At 41.9% G+C, this 23,791-nt stretch overlaps 1 protein-coding gene across 6 annotated transcripts in view; it reads right to left on the bottom strand.

The window, feature by feature from the left end:
- Window positions 1–23,791, bottom strand: part of LOC144686770 (solute carrier family 35 member F5-like) — a 138,261-nt gene that overhangs the window by 21,735 nt on the left and 92,735 nt on the right. For all 6 annotated transcript variants that reach the window (XM_078552414.1, XM_078552420.1, XM_078552416.1 and 3 more), the window contains 3 exons: window positions 22,846–22,950; window positions 8,262–8,421; window positions 4,851–4,941 (listed from right to left, as the gene is read on the bottom strand). In XM_078552414.1, coding sequence (XP_078408540.1) covers window positions 4,851–4,941; window positions 8,262–8,421; window positions 22,846–22,950 — 356 coding nt within the window. The remainder of the gene's footprint in view (window positions 1–4,850; window positions 4,942–8,261; window positions 8,422–22,845; window positions 22,951–23,791) is intronic.

Genomic DNA, 23,791 nt, shown 5'->3' with positions numbered 1-23,791 from the left:
AAATCAAACTAATCTCCCTGAGGCAGCTCTTTGCCTCAGGGAGATTTCTGCGCTCTTTTGCACGCATGTGAAAGAGCGCAGGCCTCGACTCAGCCTACTCTCCCCGCCCGCACAGGGAGCGCTGAGCGCTTCTGGGTGCAAATCATGCTGGGCGGGCCTTAATTGGCCCACCCACGTAAAGTGGCGGTGCGCAGCCGATCACGGGCAGCTGTGCGCCCGCCCGCACCTGCCCAAACCCTCCCCCCCCACCAACGGGGAGAAAATTCTCCCCTCTGGAATGAAGCTCAACTAGTCCAGGGGATTGAAGAACTAGGTTCGAAATTAAACCTAGTACCTCGCAGACATTAATATGAATATACAAACCAGGAATATGCCATTCGGCCCATTGAGCCTGCTCTGCCATTCAACAAAGTCATAGCTGATCTGATTGTTGCCTCAACTCCACTTTCCTGCCTACCTGCCATAACCATTGATTCCTTTGTAGATCAAAAATCTGTCCAACCCAGCCTTGAATATATTCAATGACTCAGCCTCCACTGCTTTCGAGAGTCGAGAATTCCAAAGGTTAATGACCCTTTGAGAGAAGAAATTCCTCCTCATTTCAGTCTTAAATGGGGGATCCCTTATTCTGAAACGATGCCCCCTAGTTCAAGATTGCCCCACGAAGGAAAACATCCTCTCCACATCTACCCTGTCAAAACCCCTCAGAATCTTATATGCTTCAGCAAGATCACCTTTCATTTTTTAAAACTCCAGTGGGTATACACGCAACCTGCTCAACCTTTTCTCCTAAGACAACCCCTGATTCCAATTCCAGGAATCAAACTAGTGAACTTTCTTTGAACTGCCTCCAATACAAGTATATCCTTCATTAAATAAGGAAAACAAAATTGTACACATCTAGGCATGGTCTCACCAACACACTGCACAGTTGTAATAAAACTTCCTTACTTTTATACTACATCCCCCATGCAATAAATGGCAACATTCCATTTGCCTTTCTAATTTCCTGTTGTACCTGCATATTAACATTTTGTGTTTCATGTATGAGGGAAGCTGAATCTCCCTGAGCTGCCGCATTCTGTAGTCTCTCCCCATTTAAATATTTTGCTTTCTAATCTTCCCAGCAAAGTGGATAACCTTATTTTTTTCCACATTATACTTCATCTGCCACATTTTTACCCACTCACCTAACCCATCTATATCTCTTCAGATTCTGTGTCCTCACAGCTTGCTTTCCAACCTAGCTTTGTATCAGCAGCAAATTTGGTTACATACAGTCTGTCCTTTTATCCAAGTTATTAATATAGATTGTAAATAGTGGAGGCACCAGCACTGATCCCTGTGGTATGCTATTAGTTATAGTTTGCTAGTCTGAAAATGACCCATTTATCCCAATTCTGTTTCCTGCTAGTTAGCAAATCCTCTATCCATGTTAATATATCACTCCCAACTCAATGACCTTTTATCTTGTGTAGTAACAATTTATGTGGCATCTTATCAAGTGCCCTTTGGAAGTCCCTTTATCTACCCTGCTTGTTATATCCTCAAAGAACTCAAATAAATTTGTCAAACATGATTTCCCTTTCATAAAACCATGTTGACTTTGATTGCATTCTGATTTTCTAAATGTCCTGCTACTACTTCCTTCATAATGGATTCCAGTATTTTTCCCAATGACAGATGATAGGGTAACTGGCCTGTAGTTTTCTGCTTTTTGTCTTCCTCCTTTCTTGAACAGGGGTATTATGTTTACAGTTTTCCAATCTATTGGGACTTTTCTGGAACCTAGGGAATTTTGGAATTCACTATCTCTGAAGCAATTCTTTTAACATCCTAGGGTACAGGCTATCAGGCCCACCATTGGTAGCTATGCTTTCAGCCGTCCAAGTGCTAGCCTCTAATTCTTTACCCTAAACTTCTCTGCTTCTCTTTCCTCCTTTCACATACTCCTTAAAACTTATCACTTGAGCCAAACTTTTGGTCATCTAATGTGACTCAGTGCCACATTTTGTTTGATTACGCTCCTTTAAAGTACCTTGGGATGTTTTACTATGTTAGAGATGTTATATAAACTCGTCTGGACCTGGAAAAATTTATTAATTTTGCTTCCAATCTCCACCCCTCCATCATTTTCACATGGTCCATCTCTGATACTTCCCTTCCCTTCCTTCACCTCTCTGTCTCAATTTCTGGTGATAAACTGTCCACCAATATTCATTACAAGCCTTCCGACTCCCACAGCTACCTCGACTACAGCTCCTCACACCCCGCTTCCTGTAAGGACTCCATCCCATTCTCTCAGTTCCTTCGCCTCCGTCACATCTGTTCTGATGATGCCACTTTCAAAAACAGTTCCTCTGACATGTCTTCCTTCTTCCTTAACCGAGGTTTTCCACTCACGGTGGTTGACAGGGCCCTCAACCGTGTCCGGCCCATCTCTCTCGCATCCGCCCTCACACCTTCCTCTCCCTCCCAGAACCATGATAGGGTCCGCCTTGTCCTCACTTATCACCCCACCAGCCTCCGCATTCAAAGGATCATCCTCCGCCATTTCCGCCAACTCCAGCATGATCCCACCACCAAACACATCTTCCCTTCACCGCCCCTGGCAGCATTTCACAGGGATCGTTCCCTCCGGGACACCCTGATCCACTCCTCCATCACCCCCTACACCTCAACCCCCTTCCACGGCACCTTCCCATGCAACCGCAGAAGGTGCAATACCTGCCCCTTTACTTCCCCTCTCCTCACCGTCCAAGGGCCCAAACACTCCTTTCAAGTGAAGCAGCATTTCACTTGCACTTCCCTCAATTTAGTCTATTGCATTCGCTGCTTCCAATGCGGTTTCCTCTACATTGGAGAGACCAAACGCAGACTGGGTGACCGCTTTGCGGAACACCTTTGGTCTATCCCCAAGCATGACCCAGACCTCCCTGTTGCTTACCATTTCAACACTCCACCCTGCTCTCATGCCCACATGTCCGTCCTTGGCCTGCTGCAATGTTCCAGTGAAGCTCAACGCAAACTGGAGGAACAGCACCTCATCTTCCGACTAGGCACTTTACAGCCTTCCGGACTGAATATTGAGTTCAACAATTTTAGATCATGAACTCTCTCCTCCATCCCCACCCCCTTTCCGATCCCCCATTTTTCCAATAATTTATATAGATTTTTCTTTTCCCACCTATTTCCATTATTTTTAAATGTATTTCTACCCATTGTTTTATCTCTACCTTTTAGCCTATTTCGATCCCTTCCCCCCACCCCACCCCCACTAGGGCTATCTGTACCTTGCTCGTCCTGCTTTCTACCCTTAATGTCACCTATTATCACATTCCTTAGATAATATCACCACCTTCAACACCTCTTTGACCTTTTGGTTATCTCCACCTATCACTGGCCCTCTATCCAGCTCTACTTGTCCCACCCCCCCTTAAACCAGCTTATATTTCACCTCTTTTCTATTTTTCCTTAGTTCTGTTAAAGAGTGATATGGACTCGAAACGCTAACTGTGTTCCTCTCCGCAGATGCTGTTAGACCTGCTGAGTTTTTCCAGGTATTTTTGTTTTTGTTTTGGATTTCCAGCATCCGCAGTTTTTTGCTTTTATATAAATTCAAGTTGTTGTTGTAGTTTCCTGCACAACCTAGACATCCTATTTATAACATCCTAATTAGGAAAATTAATACCCATGAGCAGCAGTAGTTCCAGAAAACGGCATGGTCACAGCTGTCCAATTAGAATTGTATCATTCAGAACTTCCCTCAATTTCCAATTATCTAGGTGGTTGATAATCCAATTTCCACTTTAATCCTGGATCCCATGAGCTTTCACTTTAGTTATAAATCTCCCGTGAAGAACACGATCAAGATTACATTTGTGACATAGCTATCACAAAATTGCGTTAAAGTAAAGATGTTCTTGCTTTAAACTTACAAATACATGTCAGGAAATATTTATCATAACTAAAACAGAAAATGTTGGCGAGGCACAACAGTTCAGTCAGCATCTGACTTGCAATGGCTTACAACATCTTCTGTTTTCATTTCACATTTACAGCAATCATTTTTTTTCTGTTATGCACATCATATATCCTGGACAAGAAAATACTATTCACCAGCTGGTGTATTAATTTCCAGCTTTAATGAGATGAAAAACATTGCACTAGCACACTTATCTTACTATTTCTAACCTTTCCAAAGATCTAATTCTCGAATGGCCTAATGCAGTGCATTCCTCCTTCACCCAATTAGTCTTTTATTAGCCTTCATGCTCCCCTTTTCACAGTAATCTCAAAGCAAGTATTGGCAAGTGACAAGATAATTAAGCAAGCTTTTGGAAGCCCTACTCTACTGGTTCTCAAATGTTTCTGTGTGAGGAACCCGCCTATAATAATGTCACACTCCAAAGGGCCTCCTGCAAAAATTGATACACATCCAGGAACACTTGCAGGAACTGCCAAAATAAAGCAAATATTTGCCAGTGTACAGCAAAGGAAATAATGCACAAAAAAGACAACAAATTTAGAAAAATAAAACAATATGATGGCTCAAGCCCTAGCCACCAAGTATAATTTTTACAGTAAATGTTTTGTCCAAAAAAGACATTTTGTCAAAGCTTTTCGTTTTGCACTCATCAGGACAATCACAAGAATAATGATATTGGGGAAGCAAAAACTTTATGTTGCTTCCCCTGACATTGGTATTCTTGTGATTGTCCTGATGAGTGCAAGACGAAAAGTTTTGATAAAATGTCTTTTTTTTGTCAGCAATACTCAAGTTCTGTACTAACAAATGACTAAATGTTTTTTAAATTAATCATACTGTTTTCAAGAACTGATTGAAATACCTTTTTCATATAAATGTCTGCTATCATGGAAAGAGGTATTGTGAGGCTTAATGCGAGTGTACCGATCAGTGATGATGTGAGAAAACAGCCCCTGAAAAAGAAAAATTATTTTAAATCCATAAAAATAAAAATTCTGAGCTAGTTAAATTCCAATTATTCTTTCAAATTAGTTCTACAAGTCAAAGAATAGTGCTCTAACCAACTATGCTACAAGTGCTACGTATATTGAAATATTCTAAATTAATAAGCTAAACTACATTATACAGATAAAATGCAAGAGGAGCAAAAAAGTCAAAAGCAATAAAGTTTTATCAACTACTTAATAAATTCCAGGGATTTTCACATATGATCTATTATTCTGAAATGCAGTTATTGTTGTTATCAAGGTAAACACAGTACTATATTGGGCACTGGACAGTCCCACAAGCTGCAATGAGATGAGTGCTTCATTAGGCTATGTTTCTTTGATGTTTGTTAAGATGTGAATATTGGCAAAGATGCCAGGAGAACTTGCTGTTTATCTTGGAATACTGTCATCGGATTTTTTACGTACACATGAACTTGTGAAACAGGCAGATTGGGCCTTGTTTTATTAATTTGAATTACGAGGGGCAGAATTTTCTCGTCGGTGAGCGGGAGGCGTGGCCCGCTCGCTGACCCGTAAAATGACGCGCGGTGACGTCAAGTGGAACTCCCGACATCACCGTGCCCCATTTAAATTTTCAGGTAGGCGGGGGCTCAGCAAGATCAGGTGTGCGCCCGTTGACCTGTCAATGGCCAATTGAGGCCATTGACAGACTCATCAAACTAATTAATGGACCTGCCCGTCCAACCTTAAAGCTGGCGGGCATGCCAGGAGCCCTGGCGGGAATTAGGAAAAGCATGAAACCTCATTCATGGGCAGGATGAGGTTTCATGTAGGTTTTTAAAAATTTAATTAAAGTTTTTAAAAAAATTATGGACATGCCCCAGCTCATGTGACAGTGTCACATTTGGGGACATGTCAGGAATTTTTTTTTTTTCTCTATTTTTAATACTTTTGACAGTAGAGGTGATCTCCCTGAGGCAGCACTTAGCCTCAGGGAGATGAGTGCGCTCTTTCGTGTGCATGCGTGAAAGAGCGCACTCTCAGGTTTAGGGATTCCCCCTGCCTGCACAGGAGTGCACAAACCACCCATGTAAAATGGCGGCATGCCCCCGATTGGGCGCACCGGTCGGAGGCGCACCTCTGCGCGCCCGTACTTCAACTTTGCTCTCAACGGGGGGAAAATTCTCCCCGAGATTTCCAAATAATATAGCATGTCCTCAGTACTGAACTGAAACATCAAGCTAGATTAAGTCTTCAGCCTACAACCTTCTGCGTCAGAGGTGAAAGTGCTACACATTTAGTCAAGCTAACTGGTCAGCAGCAAATGTCTTCAGAATGTTGGCTTTGGAAAGTCAGAATTTATTAAAAACTGCTAAGTTAAATTCATTTAAATGGAGCACTGAAGAACACAATATAAAATAGAAATAGGAGTGATAATGATGCTGATCAAGGAAATGTTAAACAGTTTTTTTAATTCATTCATGGGATGTGGGTGTCACTGGCTAGGCCAGCATTTATTGCCCATCCCTAATCGCCCTTGAAAAGGTGGTGGTGCGCTGCCTTCTTCAACCACTGCAATCTATGTAGTGTAGGTGCACCCACGGTGCTGTTAGGGAGGGAGTTCCAGGAATTTAACCCAGCGACAGTGAAGGAACGGTGATATATTTCCAAGACAGGATGGTGAGTGACTTGGAGGGGAACCTCAAGGGGTGGTGGTGTTCTCATATGTCTGCTGCCCTCGTCCTTCCAGATGGTAGTGGTCATTGGTTTGGAAGGAGCTATCTAAGGAGCTTTGGTAAGTTCCTGCAGTGCATCTTGTAAATAGTACACACTGCTGCCACTGTGCGTTAGTGGCAGAGGGAGTGAATGTTTGTGGGTAGGGTGCCAATCATGCAGCTGCTTTGTCCTGGATGGTGTTGAGCTTCTTAAGTATTGTTGGAGCTGCACTTATCCAGGCAAGTGGAGAGTATTCCATCATACTCCTGACTTGTGCCTTGTAGATGGTGGAAAGGCTTTGGGGGGCTGTCAGGAGGTGAGTTATTTGCTGCAGGATTCCTAGCCTCTGACCTGCTCTTGTAGCCACAATATGGTTGGTCCAGTTCTGTTTCTGGTCAATGGTAACCATCAGGATGTTGATAGTGGGAGATTCAGCGATGGTAATGCCATTGAATTCAAGGAGGGATGCTTAGATTCTTTCTTGTTGGAGATGGACATTGCCTGGCACATGTGTGGTGTGAATATTAACTTGCTACTTGCTAGCCCAAGCCTGGATATTGTCCAGGTCTTGCTGCATTTGGACATGGACTGCTTCAGTATCTGAGGAGTCACAAATAGTGCTAAACATTGTGCAATCATCAGCGAACATCCCCACTTCTGACCTTAGGATGGAAGTCATTGATGAAACAGCTGTTGATTGATATAGTTTTGTTGATTGATACAGTTTTTGCATTGCAGAACCATCTACACTGAAGTATATTTTAGAGCTTTGACAGCAATGGAGAAATAACAAAGCATGAGAAAGATTGCACAAATGTTTTAAACATGTGAATGAACATTACTTTTAGTTTCTGGCCAAGATCTTCATATGCCCAAAATATAACAATTACATTGCTGATCTATATGGAACACTGAGTGTTCAGCAACTTGCAATCAGTAGGAATGGTGACCAGAATGGCTTGTGGCAACCACTTACATTTGCTAACAGCAGAAAATTATTACTGGAGACAGGACTGCTCTAACATAAGGGGGAAAAAGTTAAAGTAGATAATTTTATACCATGTACCTATAATTACATTTTCCAGAGGGATACTATGGTGAATATAAAGATGATCTAGGAGACTGACACGTAGTATTCTTTGAGCAGCTGTGGCTAATTGAATTATTGATTTGTCATTAAAAGATGATATATTGAATTTGTATAATCTGAGATTTCATCAATTTAATGAATTGCAGGATTGTAGAAGACAGGTCTCTAGTTATATCTCAGCTAAACATTGATCATAGCTCATTTTTCATAGAAATTTTGTTATGTTCCCAAATTTAAAACAATGATTTTGACAATCTGATGTTAGCTCAATAACTGTACAATCATGTACGATACATCAACTGCTTGATAATTAGTGATCATATTTGGGAAAAAATATATTATTATATTTTAAACATGTTTTTTCATGCCTAAATAAATTTGAACTTTTGTGGGGATGTTTGAAAACATTTGAGTAATTAGCAAATTAGCAATTTGACAGATTTTATGAGTTATCTATGGTTTTCCTTTAAGTAAACATGTCTTCACATTTCAAAAGTAAATTATATCAAAATCATACCACAGCCAGAGAAATTCAGACAGCACTGTTCCTATAAGTCCATTAATAAGGATGTATATCCATACAGTTTTGGTTGGAAATTCAAAAGCCTCAAATCCTGTGTAGTGAAGCAAGAAAAACCCAGGCCATAGCAGTAGGAGATTAAATAATCCCACAAATCCTGTAAAAAGAAAGGAAAGTAAAAAGTGAAATCCAGAGCAAACATTTATAATATAAACTAACCAACAAATGGTAAAAAGTGAAGACACTTATTATTCCCTTTAACGAGTTAGAATATTCTTTAGAGTTTCAGTGATCCCATGCTCCCAGTATTGAGCTGCACCTGAAGGGAGTGTGTTCAGCAAGGATAATTTCTGATTCAGCCTTGATGAGAGACTTAGCATTGGGCTTGTTTGCATTGGAGGAAAAGGAAAGTTAGGAATAATGTGTACAAGTTATTTAAAATGCTGCCCTATTTGACATGTGCTCCTTTCAAGAACAGCATAATGTTGGATGCTTGAGATCATGGAATTTATCTGCACAATAATCAGACTTTACAAAATAAGGACTTGTCACAGTACTTTACTTAAAATAATCATTTAAGCTACCAAAGGATGGTGAATTCTAAGTGTTAAAACTTGATTCAAAGCACAATAGTTTCAGCAGGATTTTCTGTACCAGCCCGCCTCTGCGATCTTCTGGTCCTGCCGCAAGTCAATGGACTTCTGGCTGGGGCGCCGCCTCTCCTCCGGCAGGTCCTGCCCGTGACAGGGCCGGAAAATGCCGGCCTTTATTTTTAAAATACACAGATTTTGTTACCTTTCAAATAGATAGGAATTCTATGCTCAACAGTCTTTTCTGTTTGTAACTCATGCAATTTAACTCATGAGGCAATGCAAAGCATATGTGAAAATATTTTAAATAAATGGACTGCATCTCCATACAGGGGTTTGTATGTGGTGCTAGCTATGTGTTCCTGCAAACCAGAAATGAATCACAGAACGTTTTAAATTTAGGAGTATAGGACCAAGAATAGGCCATTCAGCCTTTCAAGCCCATTCTGCCATTCAACTAGATCACGGCTGATCATCTACCTTAATCCCATTTTCCCGCCCTATCCCCATATCCCTTGATGTCAGTAGTATTTAGAAATCTATCAATCTCTGTCTTAAACATACTCAATGACTGAGCTTCCACAACCCTCTGCGGTTCAGAATTCCAAAGATTCACTACCCTCTGAGTGATGAAATTCCTCTTCATCACAGTCCTAAATGGCTTGCTCTTATTCTGAGACAGTGTCCCCTGGTTCTAGACACCCCAGCCAGGGGAAACATCCTTTCTGCATCTACCCTGTCTAGCCCCTTAAGAATTTTGTAAGTTTCAATGAGATTCTTCTAAACTCGACAGAATACAGGCCATGTCTTCTTAATCTCTCCTCATCGGACAGTCCCGCCATCCAGGAATTAGTCTGGCGAAATTAGGTTTTTTGAATGGAAGCAACATTACACAATGAAGCAGGGGAAATCTTTACATTATAGGATGATAGTATAGAAAAAGTTATTAAAGATTGTATGAAGCTTGTGAAACAGGAAAGATGTGGTGGGTTTCAAATAAAAATCGAAACAAAAAGAAATGTTCTCATCAAAAATAATGTGAATGCAAGAAATGAGGACTATTGTAGTCTAAGACTGATTATAGGTTACATTGATAGAAAAGCATTTTATTTCAAATCAAATCTAGCTGGTACAAAATTGGAAAATGGATTTTAGTAGCAATCCTGCATAAAAGAATGCAATGAAGCATGTTATTACTTTCATTGTCGAAATTTAATTTATATATAGCAGAAGTTTATACTACAATCACTAGGAATACTGTTTTAACACAGCTCCTTGCAGAAAGAAGAAAAATCTTCTGCTGAGTGAAGCTATTTTTGGGAGAGCAGGATGGTGTGGGAAATCATCTGACTAGTTTTGTAAAATTCTTTGATTTGCAAATGCCTCAAGCTAAAACAGTCATCTCTTAACAGAGGATTATGAAATAGCTATTTCTTATGCATAAACTAGCAATTTCATGTTAGTGAGGTCCTTGGCACAGTACTTTAGTTTAATAAAGCAAGAGATTTATTTTTGAAGGTGCACTGATCAAAGTCTTCATATTTTCTGGTACAGAAGTGGTATCACTGTAAATGTAAAAGGTATGCTATTTCCTTTTCCCCTGCTTTCTTCTATTGAATAGAAACCCATACAATACAATTTTAAATTGAATATTCCTGTAATCAGCATGAATAGTTCAGTCACTCTCAATTGTATTCAATTCCATCTGCAGGGCTGACATGCAGCAGACAACACAACTGAATTTGTTCGTAGATCCAAAAATGTCAATAACATGAGAGTTTAATCTACAATTAGTTAATTATTTAAATTGTTTAGTTTCTAAGTTTGTTGTAAAAGACATTATTCATTTTAAGCATATAGTTCCAAATTCTAATTTTAAAAATGGTATTTCTGACCAGTTTTATTATTCTGTAAAACAGGGTGGCTTATTATTCTATGATTACCAGAGTAGTGAATATTGTATCTGAGTTAATTAAATATTCCCAATATAAAAACTAAAAAGCAGCTCTTTGTGATGCAATCTAACTTCATCTCTAATCTATGCAGCGCCATAAATAATAAGTATACAAAACAATTGACTATTCACTATACTCTTAAGAGTGAACAGCATGATTTGCAAATATTTGATTTAGATAACTTTGCAACTGAATTTTCCTTCAGTCTACTTCTTAAGACACATAAAGGATCAATTATTTCATGAACAGGAGAAAACACAGAAGAAAATTTTGTACAAAAGCCATTTATTCCAAGTTAATGCATAATTTTTCTTATTACAAGTAAGCTAAAACACTTGACGGAAGGTTATCTGAAGTTTCTTTCCCCAGTTTGGTCCCCATCCCCAAACAAAAAAAAGCTCATAGCAGAAGGACATTAAAACTGGTGACATTTGATATCCTTTCAAATTATTCACCTATGATTGTTTCCATTTCCTGGCATGACATTTTTATGCATCTTGCGGCTAAGGAAGCATTACTTTGAACAATCTAATACATTTAATCCTTGATTTAATTTCTAATCAGATATCCCTCTTACAGTGTTAGCTGCTTTCCTGGAAACATATTCTGTGAGGAAAGACTTTCGAATTTCAAATGTTGTCTGAGGGCTCATGTCCTCTTGTTCTATGTTTAGATTCTATGGGCAGAATGTTACACTCGTCCGGCGGTTGCGTGCCCGACCCGAATGAGTGTAAAATGAACACGCAATATTTCGGTCAGCAGGCGCACGCGTGAATCGGCAGTGCACCCGCCGATGATTAAGTGGCCTATTACGGCCCTTAAGGAACTAACTGACTTGAATTTTTCACTGCCTGTCCAATCATTCAGTCGGCAAGCAGGAGAAAAGGCCAAGCAGCCTTTGCATTTTTGGCGATGGGATTTGGGTGGGATGAGGTTTTGTCCAGTGATTTAAAAAAAACTTTTTGCACTCATATTTTACATGTCCCTGCTCACGTGACAGTCACATGAGGGGACATGTTTTCATTATTTTAAAATTCTTTAGTTGTAAAGTTAAAAATCTTTAGCTCCCTGAGGCAGCTCTGTGCCTCAGGGAGCTTTAACTGCATGCACCTGCGCGAACATCATCACGCGTGCTCCTGCCCACCCTCACCCTGGCAGCATGGAGTGCTGCAGCGCGTGATTCATGCTGGCTGGACAAATCCATGTCTGAGCCCGATCGCAGGTGGCAGGCAGCTTCATGACCGCTCCTGGGCCCGCCCGCTGCGCCTGCCCAATGAGGGCAAAATTCTGCCCAATGTTAAGTAACCTGTTTAAATTTAGTCCTCTCAGCATTTTCAGTGCATGCTCTTCACCAAGCCGAATTTTAATTTTCCTCCAATGAAAACCAGCTGTGTCATTATCAAATTTGAGGTACAATTATCTTTGCTGCTAGTCTCTGAACATTGAGGCAAGTTAAATACAGTGTCATTATTGATGTACATCAAATAAGAATACTTAAGCATAAGAACATAAGAAATTGGAGCAGGAGTAGGTCATTAGGCCCTTTGAGCCTGCTCTGCTATTCCACTGCACCTTCCTGCACTATCCCCATATCTTTTAATTCCCATGTACACAAAACCTATTGATCTCTGTCTTGAATATAGCTGCACTCAATGACTGAGCATGCATGCCTCTCTGGGGTAGAGAATTTCAAAGATTCACAACCCTTTATATGAAGATGTTTATCCTCAAGTTAGTCCTAAATGGATGAGCCCTTATTCTGAGACTGTGACCCTGTGTTCTAGATTCCCTAGACAGGGGAAACATTTTCTCAGCATCCACCCTGTCAAGCCCATTAAGAATTTTGTATGTTTCAATTAGATTGCTCTTATTCTTGTAAACTCTGGGGAATATAGGCCTAGTTTGCCCAACTTCGCCTCATAGGACAATCATCTCATCCCAGGAACCAGTCCAGTGAGTCTTTATTGCCTTCCCTCTAGTGCAAATGTGTCTTTCCTCTGGTAAAGAGACCAAAACTGCACATAGTACTCCAGGTGTGGCCTTACCAATGTCCTGTATAATTGTAGTAATTCTTTTTTTAACACTTGTACACCAAGTTGTAATAAAAGCTAAAACACCATTTGCTTTTCTAGTTGCTTGCTGTACCTGCATGGTAACTTTCTGAGATTTGTATACAAGGACTTCCAGATTCCTTTGAGTGCAAACATTTATCAGTTTTTCACAACTTAAAAACTATTCTTTTATTTTTCTGATCAAAGTGGATAACTTCACACTTCACCACATTGTATTCCATCTTCATATTCTTGCCCACTAATCCAACATGTTCACATCTCTTTGTAGCCCCTTTGCATCCTCCTCACTTCATACGTTCCCACCTAATCTTGTATCATCGCAAACTTGGAAACATTACATTCAGTCTCCCTTGCAGCTGCCTCTTTTAAAAACCTAGAACACAAGTTGTCAGGTCCAAGGGATTTGCCACCACTTCGTCATCATTATAGATTGTAAATAGCTAAGGCCCAAGTACTGATTCTTGTGCTGCCCTGCTAGCTACAACCGAAAGACGTCCCATTTATTCCTACTCTGTCTTCTGTCCATTAACTGATCCTCAATCCATGGGGCAGAATTCTACGAGTTGGCGAGTGGGGGTGGGGCCCGCTCGCCGACGCGTAAAATGATGTGTGGTGATGTTGGGGGAACTCATGATGTCATCGCGCCCTATTTAAATTTTCAGGAAGGCGGGGGCGCAGCAAAATCAGCTGCGTGCCCGTCGACTTGTCAATGGCCAATTGAGGCCATTGATAGGGTCAATAAAGTAATTAAAGACTCTGCACGGACGGGATGAACTTTCATGTAGGCTTTAAAAAATTTTAATAAAGGTTTTTGTAAAAATTATGGATATGTCCCAACTCCTGTGACATTGTCACAGGAGGGGACATGTTGTGGAAATTTTACTTTTCCGTTTTTAGGTTTTGTACATTTTGAGCCGAACTCCCTGAGGCTGCAGTTAGCCTCAGGGAGTTGAGTGCGCTCTTTCGTGCGCATGTGCGAGAGAGCGCATTCTCGATTTTGGGACTCCCCCCCCGCCACCCGCACAGGGGGCGCATAGCACTTCTGTGCGGACGTCACGCTGGGCAGGCCTTAATTGGCCCGCCCACGTAAAATGGCACCGCGCCTCCGATCGGGGGGCGCTGATCGGAAGCGCACCCGTACGCGCCTATCCATCAACTTCCCCCCCAATTTAGCCCATGATTATAGTGCCCCAATCCTATGAGTCCCAATTTTGTGCAATAATTTTGTGTGGGCACCTTATCAAATGCTTCTTGAAAATCCAAATACACCACATCCACTGGTTCCCCTTATCCATATTACTAGTTAAATTCTTGAAAAACTCTAAGTGTTCTGTTATCACTTGCCTAAGAATAAATTCTTGCATTTTGCCGACTAGCCATGTTAGGCTAACTGGCCTTAATTTCTTTTGTACTATTTCTTTACATACGCTAATTTCTTTAAGTTCCTCATTCTCTCTAGAACCTTGGTTCTGCATTATTTCCAGGTTTTGTTTTGTCTCTACAGTGAAAATAGAAGCAAAGTATTTGGTTAATGTCTCTGTCTCTAATGGCCCATGTTGCCTTTCACTAATCTCTTCCTCTTATTTACATTCCTACAGAAATGTTTACCATCTGTTTTTGTGTCTCTTGCAAGTCTACTCTCATATTCTCTTTTCTCTTTTCCTATCAATTCCCTGCTGCTCCTTTGTTGAATTCTAAAATCCTCAGGTTTATTACACTTATAGACAATACAATAAGTGGGAAGACAGTGGCGTAGCGGTAATGTCATGGGACTAGTAATCCAGAGGCCCAGGATAATGTTCTGGGGTCATGGATGGAATTTAAATTCAATTAATAAAATCTGGAATATAAAGCTAGTCTCAATAATGGTGATCATGACTCATCGATTGTCGTAAAAACTCATCTGGTTCACTAATGTTCTGCCATCCTTACCTGGTCTGGCCTACATGAGACTCCAGATCCACAGTAATGTGGTTGATTCTTAACTTCACTTTGAAGACTGAGTAACCCGCACAGTTCAAGGGCATTAGGGAAGGGCAACAAATGCTAGCTTTATCAGCAACATCCATAGATCATGTTGGCACAGTTTGGCCACTTTGTGTGTGGGGTTTTTGTGCCTTAAAGGAATTGATAAATGTTGAAAATTATGTACTATTTCCTTAAATGCTATCCATTGCTTTTGCACAATCGTATGTTTTAATGCAGTTTTCCAATCCACCTTAGCTAACCTAGCTATCATACCTACACAGCTTGCTTCTTTAGATTTCAGGCACTAATTTCAAACTTAACTAAATCGCTTTCAAACTCAATACAAAATTCTATCATATTATGTCCAGTCTTCCCAAGGGGGGTCCTTCAATTATTTATTCATTAACCCGTTTCAATGCGCAACAGCAGATCTAAAATAGCCTGTTCCCGACTTGGTTCCTCAACATACTGATCTAGAAAATAAATCATTCCATTACTTCCACATTATTATTGCAATTTGATCTGCCCAGTCAATATGAAAATTAAAGGCCCTCATGATTGTTATATTACCATTATTACATGCATCTCTATTTTCCTGATTTATACTCTATCCTACATTACAACCATTGTTTGGAGCCAGAACTCCCAACAACTCTTTTCTAGCCCCTGCTGTTTCCTCAATTTTCCATCTGCTATAAATTTTAAAACTGGCATTAACCCATTCATTTTCAATGGACCTGTGTGGAACAAAAATAACTAATTGTGAGATCATCGTTCCCCAATCAAATGCCTTCCAATGTATCTCAGTATTTGATTAGCATTCTTGATTTATACTGACTATATTCAAAAATAAGTCATAATCACACCCAAAACTATTCTTTAATTTTGTTGGTGTTTCCTGCTCAAATATGCATATTAATGACGAAAATCCACATTGAATTTGCAGTTCCTTTAATCCATTTATTTAATTGGTTCATAATCCTTTGAATGTCACCAGTTTTCCCTCACTTTTCATTGTTCTGCATTTACTAATTTAACTCCCAATTCTAACTTCCTGTTTATTCAAAATGTTATTTATTATTTTATGCCAAAAATCTAAAACCTAATTTTTCTCCTTTGCGCCCTCCCCACTTTACTGACTAAATACTGGTTCCAAAAGGTTGCCTTCTATCCAAATGGGGAACTGACAAAATTTAACCCGGTCATATTATTAGTGATCATTACACATCATTGTTGACTGTGCCAAACCACAAGAACATATCTTTAACAAGCTCTATCTCATGTGCAAGTTCACTTGACAAGATACTTCAACAGTGGCTGAGGGAGTAGGGGTGTTGGTCTGTGTGGTAATAAATAGTACAGCAGAGTGTGTATCAAGCATCCCTGCAATTATACATGCAAAATTTTAAAATATAATTAAACTACTGAAAATAAACTGTTCTAAGTTTATTAATAGGACGTGTGCATTTTTTTACCAAAGCCTGTGTCCATTCTCCACCCTAACTGCCCTCAAGGAGGTGATGGCAAGCTACCTTCTTGAACTTCTACAGGCCAGTGGTGAAGTTAATGTGACAGTGCTGTGAAGGCGGGAGTTTCAGGCTTATGAACCGGAAAAGAAAAAACTACACATTTCCAAGTCAGGATGGCGTTCTACTTGAGGGGTACTCGCAGTGTATTTTTTAAAATTCATTAATGGGATGTGGGCATTGGTGGCTAGGCCAACTATTTTTGCCAATCACTAATCGTCTTTGAGAGGCTGGTGGTGAGCTGCTTTCTTGAACTGCTGCAGTCCATGTGGTGTAGGTACACCAACAGTGCTATTAGGGAGGGAGTTCCAGGATTTTGATCCAATGACAGTGAAGGAACGGTGATATATTTCCATCTCAGGATGGTGAGTGACTTGGAGGGGAACTTCAAGTGCAGTTCCCATGTGTCTGCTGCCCTCATTCTTCTAGGTGGTAGTGGTCATGAGTTTGGAAGGCGCTGCCTAAGGAAGCTTGGTGAATTCCTGCAGGGTACCTTGTAAATGGTACACACTTCTGCCACTGGGTGTCGGTGGTGGAGGGAGTGAATGTTTGTTAATGTGGTGCCAATCAAGTGGGCTGCTTTGTCCTGGATGGTGTCAAGCTTCTTGAGTGTTGGAGCTGCAGTCATCCAGGCAAATGGAGAGTATTCCATCACACTCCTGACTTGTACCTTGTGGATGGTGGACGCGTTTTGGGGAGTCAGGAGGCAAGTTACTCGCCGCAGGATTCCTAGCCTCTGACCTGCTTTTGTAGCCACAGTATTTATATGGCTAGTCCAGTTCTGTTTCTGCTCAATGGTAACCCCCAGGATGTTGATAGTGGGGGATTCAGCAATGGTAATGTAATTGGATGTCAAGGGGCGATGGTTAGATTCTCTCTTGTTGGGAGATGGTCATTGCCAGCACTTGTGTGGTGTGAATGTTACTTGCCACTTCTCAGCCCAAACCTGGATATTGTCCAGGTCTTGCTGCATTTGGACATGGACTGCTTCAGTATCTGAGGAGTTGCGAATGGTGATGAACATTGTGCAATCATCAGCAAACATCCCTACTTCTGACCTTATGATGGAAGGGATGTCCTTGATAAAGCAGCTGAAGATGGCTGGGCTGAGGACACTGAGGAACTCCTGCAGTGACATCCTAGAACTTAGGTGATTGACCTCCAACAATCACAACCATCTTTCTTTGTGCTAAATATGACTCCAACCAGCGGAGACTTTTCTTCCAGTTTCCCATTGACTCCAGTTTTGCTAGGGCTCCTTGATTCCACAATCAGTCAAACGCTGCCTTGATGTCAAGGGCAGTCACTCTCACCTCGCCTATGGAGTTCAGCTCTTTTGTCCATGTTTGAACTGAGATTGTAAGCGGTCAGGGGCTGAGTGGCCCTGGCGGAACTCAAATTGAGCGTCAGTGAACAGGTTATTGCTAAGCAAATGCTGTTTGATAGCACTGTTGATGAGCCCTTGCATCACTTTACTGATGATCGTGAGTAGACCGATGGGGTGGCAATTGGCCAGGGTGGATTTGTCCTGCTTTTTGGGTACAGGACATACCTGGGCAATTTTCCACATTGCTGGGTAATTGCCAGTGTTGTAGCTGTACTGGAACAGTCTGGCTAGGGGCGTGGCAAGTTCTGGAGCACAAGTTTTCAGTACCATTGCCAGAATATTGTCAGGACCCTGAGCCTTTGCATTTTCCAATGCCTTCAGCTGTTTCTTGATATCACATGGAGTTAATCAAATTAGTTGAAGACTGGCATCTGTGATGCTGAGGACCTCTGGAGGAGGCTGAGGTGGATCATTGACTGGCACTTCTGGCTGCAGATTGCTGCAAATGCTTCAGCCTTAATTTTTGAACTGATGAGCTGCGCTCCCTCATCATTGAGGATATTTGTGGAACCTCCTCCTCCAGTGAGTTGCTTAATAGTCCATCACCATTCACAACTCTGCATGGCAGGACTGCAGAGCTTAGAACTGATCCCATAGTTGTGGAATTGCTTAGCTCTTTCTATCGCTTGCTGCTTATGCTGTTTGGCATACAAGTAGTCCTGTGTTGTCGCTTCACAAGGTTGACACCTTATTTATAGGACAAAAACAGAATTACCTGGAAAAACTCAGCAGGTCTGGCAGCATCGGTGGAGAAGAAATCAGTTCACCTTAATCAGCTTACCTTATTTACAGGTATGCCTGGTGCTTCTCCTGGCATGCCCTCCTGCACTCTTCATTGAACTAGGGTTGATCCCTGGCTTGGTGGTATTGGTAGAGTGGGGGATGTGCCAGCCATGAGGTTACAGATTGTGTCTGAGTGCGATTGTTCTGCTGCTGATGGCCCACAGCATCTCATGGTTGCCCAGTCTTGAGTTGCTAGGTCTTTTCGAAATCTATCCCATTTAGCATGGTGATAGCGCCACACAACACAATGGAGGGTATCCTCAATGTTAAGGCAGGACTTCGTCTCCACAAGGACTGTGCGGTGGTCACTCCTGCCGATACTGTCATGGACAGATGTATTTGCGGCAGGCGGGTTGGCGAGGATGAGGTCAAGTATGTTTTTCCTCCTGTTGGTTTTCTCACCACCTGCCGCACACCCAGTCTAGCAGCTGTGTCCTTTAGGGCTTGGCCAGCTCAGTCTGTAATGGTGCTACCGAGCTACTCTTGGTGATGGACAACTGAGTCCCCCACCCAGAGTGCATTCTGCACCCTTCTTTCCTCCAAGTGCTGTTAAACATGGAGCAGCACTGATTCATCAGCTGGGGTGGAGGGATGTGGGGGGTGAGCAGCAGGGGACTGTGCATGGTAATCAGCAGGAGGCTTCCTTGTCCGTGTTTCACCTGATGCCTTGAGACTTCTTTGAGTCTGAATTCAATGTTCAGGGCTCCCAGGCCAACTCTCTCCCGACTGTATACCACTGTGCGCCACCTCTGCTGGGTCTATACTGCCGGTGGGACAGGACTTACCCAGGGATGGTGATGGTAGTGTCCGGGACATTTTCTTTAAGGTATGATTTTGTCAGTATGACTATATCAGGCTGTTGCTTGATTAGTCGGTGAGACAACTTTCCCAATTTTGGCACCAGCTCTCATATGTTAGTAAGGAGGACTTTGGAGGGTCGACTGGGCCAAGTTTGCTGTTGTCATTTCTGGTGCCTAGGTCGATGCCAGGTGGTCCATCTGGTTTCATTCCTTTTAGACTTTTTAGCGGTTTGATATAACAGAAGGCATTTAAGAGTCATCCACATTGCTGTAGTTCTGGAGTCACATGTAGGCCAGACCAGGTAAGGATGGCAGATTTCCTTCCATAAAGGACATTAGTGAACCAGATGGGTTTTTGCAACAATTGACAATGGTTTCATGGTCATTATTTAATTCCAGGCTTTTATTGAATTTAAATTTCACCCGGGTCCCTGGAGCATTACCCCTGGATATCTGGATTACTAGTCAAGTGACAATACCACTATGCCATCGTCTCCCCTATTGTTCCCGTTCACCGTGGGACTGGGAGATGCTGTCAGGAAGTCTTGGCGAGATGTTGCAGCGCATCTTGTAGATGGTACACATTGCAGCCATGATGCAATGATGGTGGGGAAAGTGAATGTTTAAGCTGGTGGATGGGGTGACAATCAAGCAGGCTGCTTTGTCCTGGATGGTGCTGAGTTTTTTGAGAGTTATTGGAGTTGTACTCATCCAAGCAAGTGGAAAGTATTCCATCACACAGCTGACTCAAGCCTTGCAGACAGTTGAGAGCTTTGGGGAGTCAGGAGGCCAGTTACTCGCTAACGCAATATTTATGTGCCTACTCCTGTTAAGTTTCTGGTCAATAACAACTCCCAGCTTGTAGATGATGGGGGATTTGATGATGGTGATGCCACTCAATGTCAGGGTGTGGTTTTTGTTGGAGATGGTCATTACTTGATACAAATGTTACTTACCACTCATCAGCTCAAATCTATATGCTGTCCAGGTCTTTCTGCATGCAAGCACGGGCTGCTCCATTAACTGAGGAGTTATGAATTGAAGTGGACACTTTGCGATCATCAGGAAATAGCACCAGTTCTGAACATTTGATGGCGGGAGGTAATTGATCAAGTAGCTGAAAATGGTTATGTAAAGGACACTATCCAGAGGGACTCCTGTTGAGATGATTGGCCACAACACTCATAACCATCTTCCTTTTTGCCAGGTATGATTCCAACCAGTGGAAAGCTTTTCCCTGATTCCCATTGATTTCAATGTTACCAGGACTCCTCGATCCCACACTTCATCAGTGCTGCCTTGATATAAAGGGAAGTCATTCTTGCCTCACCTTTGAAATTCAGCTTTTATTCATGTTTAGATCAAAGTTGTAATAATGAGGTCTGGAACCGATGGTCATGGTGAAACCCAAACTGAGCACCAGCGAGCAGGTTGTTGGTGAGCAAGTGTTGTTTGATAGTACTGTTAATGACCCCTTCCATCATTTTGCTGATCATCAGGAGTAAACTAGAAGGGTGGCAACTGGCCAAATTAGATTTGTCCTGCATTTTGGTATATCTAGGCAATTTTCCACTTTGTTGATTAGATACTGGTGTTGTAGTTAGGCTAGAGGCACAGGTAGTTTTGGAGCACAAGTCTTCAGCACTGCATGTGACTTTGATATGAATGTTTCTTATTGCAATTAATGTAATTGCCGAGTAGGACTAAATGAAAGTTTGCATTATGTACTATAAAATGTTCAAATCCCAAGTAAAAATTTCAAAATGCACTAATTCTAAAGATAGGCCTTCCAGCTCATTGGAATTTTCATATAACCGTGTGCAAGTGAATATTTCATACTTCCAATTGTTGTATGGTTATCCAAGGGTGAGATTTTGCTGAAGTGTGGAGATCCCATTGCCGGGATGGTTTTAGAGCGGTCAGCATGCTCAGGCAGGAGGCGGGACTTCCCCTGCGATATTGCCAGGAGGATGCAATTAAAAGCTGGCAGGCTACCACTGATCAGAATCTGAGCTGGACCAGCCATCTAAATACAGTGGCTACAACAGTAGGTCAGAGGCTGGGAATTCTGCTGTGAGAACTCATCTCCTGACACCCCAAAGCCTGTCCCTGATCTGCAAGGCACAAGTCAGGAGTGTGATGGAATACTCTCCATTTGCTGTTCCAATAATACTCAAGAAGCTTGACACCATTCAGGATAAAGCAGCCCACTTGATTGGCACCCCATCAACCACCTTAAACATTCATTCCCTCCACGACACACAGTGGCAGCTGTGTGCACCATCTACAAGATGCACTGCAGCAACTCACCAAGGCTCTTTCAACAGCATTTTCCAAACTCGTAACCTCTACCAGCTTGAAGGACAAGGGCAGCAGATGCATGGGAACACCATCACCTGCAAGTTCCCTTCAAAGTCACTCACCATCCTGACTTGGAAATATATCGCCATTCCTTCACTGTCATTGGGTCAAAATCCTGGAACTCGATCCCTAACAGCAAAGTGGGTATATCTGCACCACATTGCCTGCAGCAGTTCAAGAAGGCAGCTCACCAACACTTTCTCAAGGGCAATTAGGGATGGGCAATAAATGCTGGCTTAGCCAGCAATGCTCACATCCCGTGAAAGAATAAAAAATAGTGGGGGAGGTGGTCAATTAAGGATGGCGGGCAGACCTTCCATGCTGCCAGCTCAATCAGAGGGCTGGCCGTTCTGGACCCTCGGCAGCACCACTGAGAGCGGTGGTTGCTGCTGAGGTAGCGAGAATGGGAATTTGAGGTGCTCTTGGAAGGGTGAGCATTCGGTAATTTTTTTTTGTGGGTCAAGCAGGCAGGGTTTGGAGAACAGAAGGAAGACCCCTCCAATGATAGCTTTGGGCCACCTCCACGCAGCTTGAGGTCTCCTCACAAAGTACTGGCAAACGCCTGTGGCCTGGGAATGTTGTCCTCAATTGGGCCATTAATCATTCAATTTGGCTGCCCACCTCCGTTTGCCAAACAGCTGAACCCCTGTCTTTCCCTCCACTGGGAAACTTCCCAAGCAGCAGAACTGCATTGGGGAGCTATCTTGATGCGGTTCCCTGGCGTTTTACTAGAACCCCCCCCCGACTCAGTTTGTGCCACCTGGGGGCTGGTAAAATTTCACTCCATGTGTCATTGCATGCAGATGCCAGTGCATGGATGATTGTTCAGACATACAGGTTACTCTTGAAATTAGAGCATGTTGATAGGTTTGACAGTATCAGGTTGAAATCATTTGAACAGCTTCATATATTTTACATAACAGAACTTTGAATAAAAAGAAGACATCATTCAAACCCTCCCAGAAGTTTTAAGGTTCTCATTATTTTAATCTTTTAATCTGAAGATAATTATAGACGTGGACAAATGGTACTATAGGAAAACCTTGCACGAATAAACTGTGGTTATTATACAACATGCAACCATAGCTGGTTTTACCATTCAAAAAAATTAGAGTATGCTGTGTGGCTGTTAACCTTACCAAAAAACATGGGTATGTCAAGCTTGTCTTCTCGATCAACTTTTCTTTTAATCATGACTATGTAGATGGCGTACAACACTGCTCCGGTTAATGACCATAATGAGCCTGCAATAAAATAAAAACTTTAGGCTGTAGAAGTACTAGAAAAAAAATGTTTTAAAGAGGGTCTCAATTCTTTCTAACCTTTGAGATCTCCTTACATATTTTTGTTTTCGACAAAGGTCAAAAGACCAAAGATCAGTCTCCAACTAATGCTCAGGTTGTGTGGGCACCCTGTTCCCAAACTACTGCCAATGCCAGTTTTATATTTGGCCTTCATACATGCGAGAACCACTCCCAACAAAATTGATTGGCCATTCAAATTTTCCTAGATTCCCAAACCTGCAAACAGGTGTTATCACATAGGTTGCCTGTTATTCGCTCCTCTGGTCAGTCAGCTCCACTGACTTCAATAGAATTGAATAGCGGACGAAGCGTATAATGGTTGGCATATGCATTTCCACCCATTTTGTGCCTTTGCCCTCATCCAATTTCATACCCAATTTCTCTGAAAAGCATTTAACTTTGGTGAGGTAACAGGTTAATCAAGGTGGTGCAGTAGATGTATATATGGTTCTTTGGAAGGTAATCAATATGTGCCACATGGGAGGCTTATTAAGAAGATTGAAACCCATGAATTTAAATAGAACATGACAGTATGGCTCAGTGACAGGAAGTAAAGAATGGTGGTGAATGGGTGTTTTGGAGACTGGGAGATGTTTTGCTGGGATGTTCCCGAAGGATAAGTTTTGGGTCCAATCCTCTATTCAATAAATAATTTTCATAAACAACATAGGGAGCAGTATTATAAAGTTTGCAGATAACACAAACCTTGGCAAATAGTAGATAGTGATAAGGATTAAAAGGCTAGTATCAGTACTGGTGATCTTAAAACCACTGATTGTCA

The sequence above is a fragment of the Cetorhinus maximus genome, chromosome 11, assembly GCF_964194155.1.
Source record: "Cetorhinus maximus chromosome 11, sCetMax3.hap1.1, whole genome shotgun sequence".
Lineage (NCBI taxonomy): Eukaryota > Metazoa > Chordata > Chondrichthyes > Lamniformes > Cetorhinidae > Cetorhinus > Cetorhinus maximus.
The sequence above is the reverse complement of the archived record's forward strand: the minus strand, read 5'-3'. Positions and strand labels throughout refer to the sequence as shown.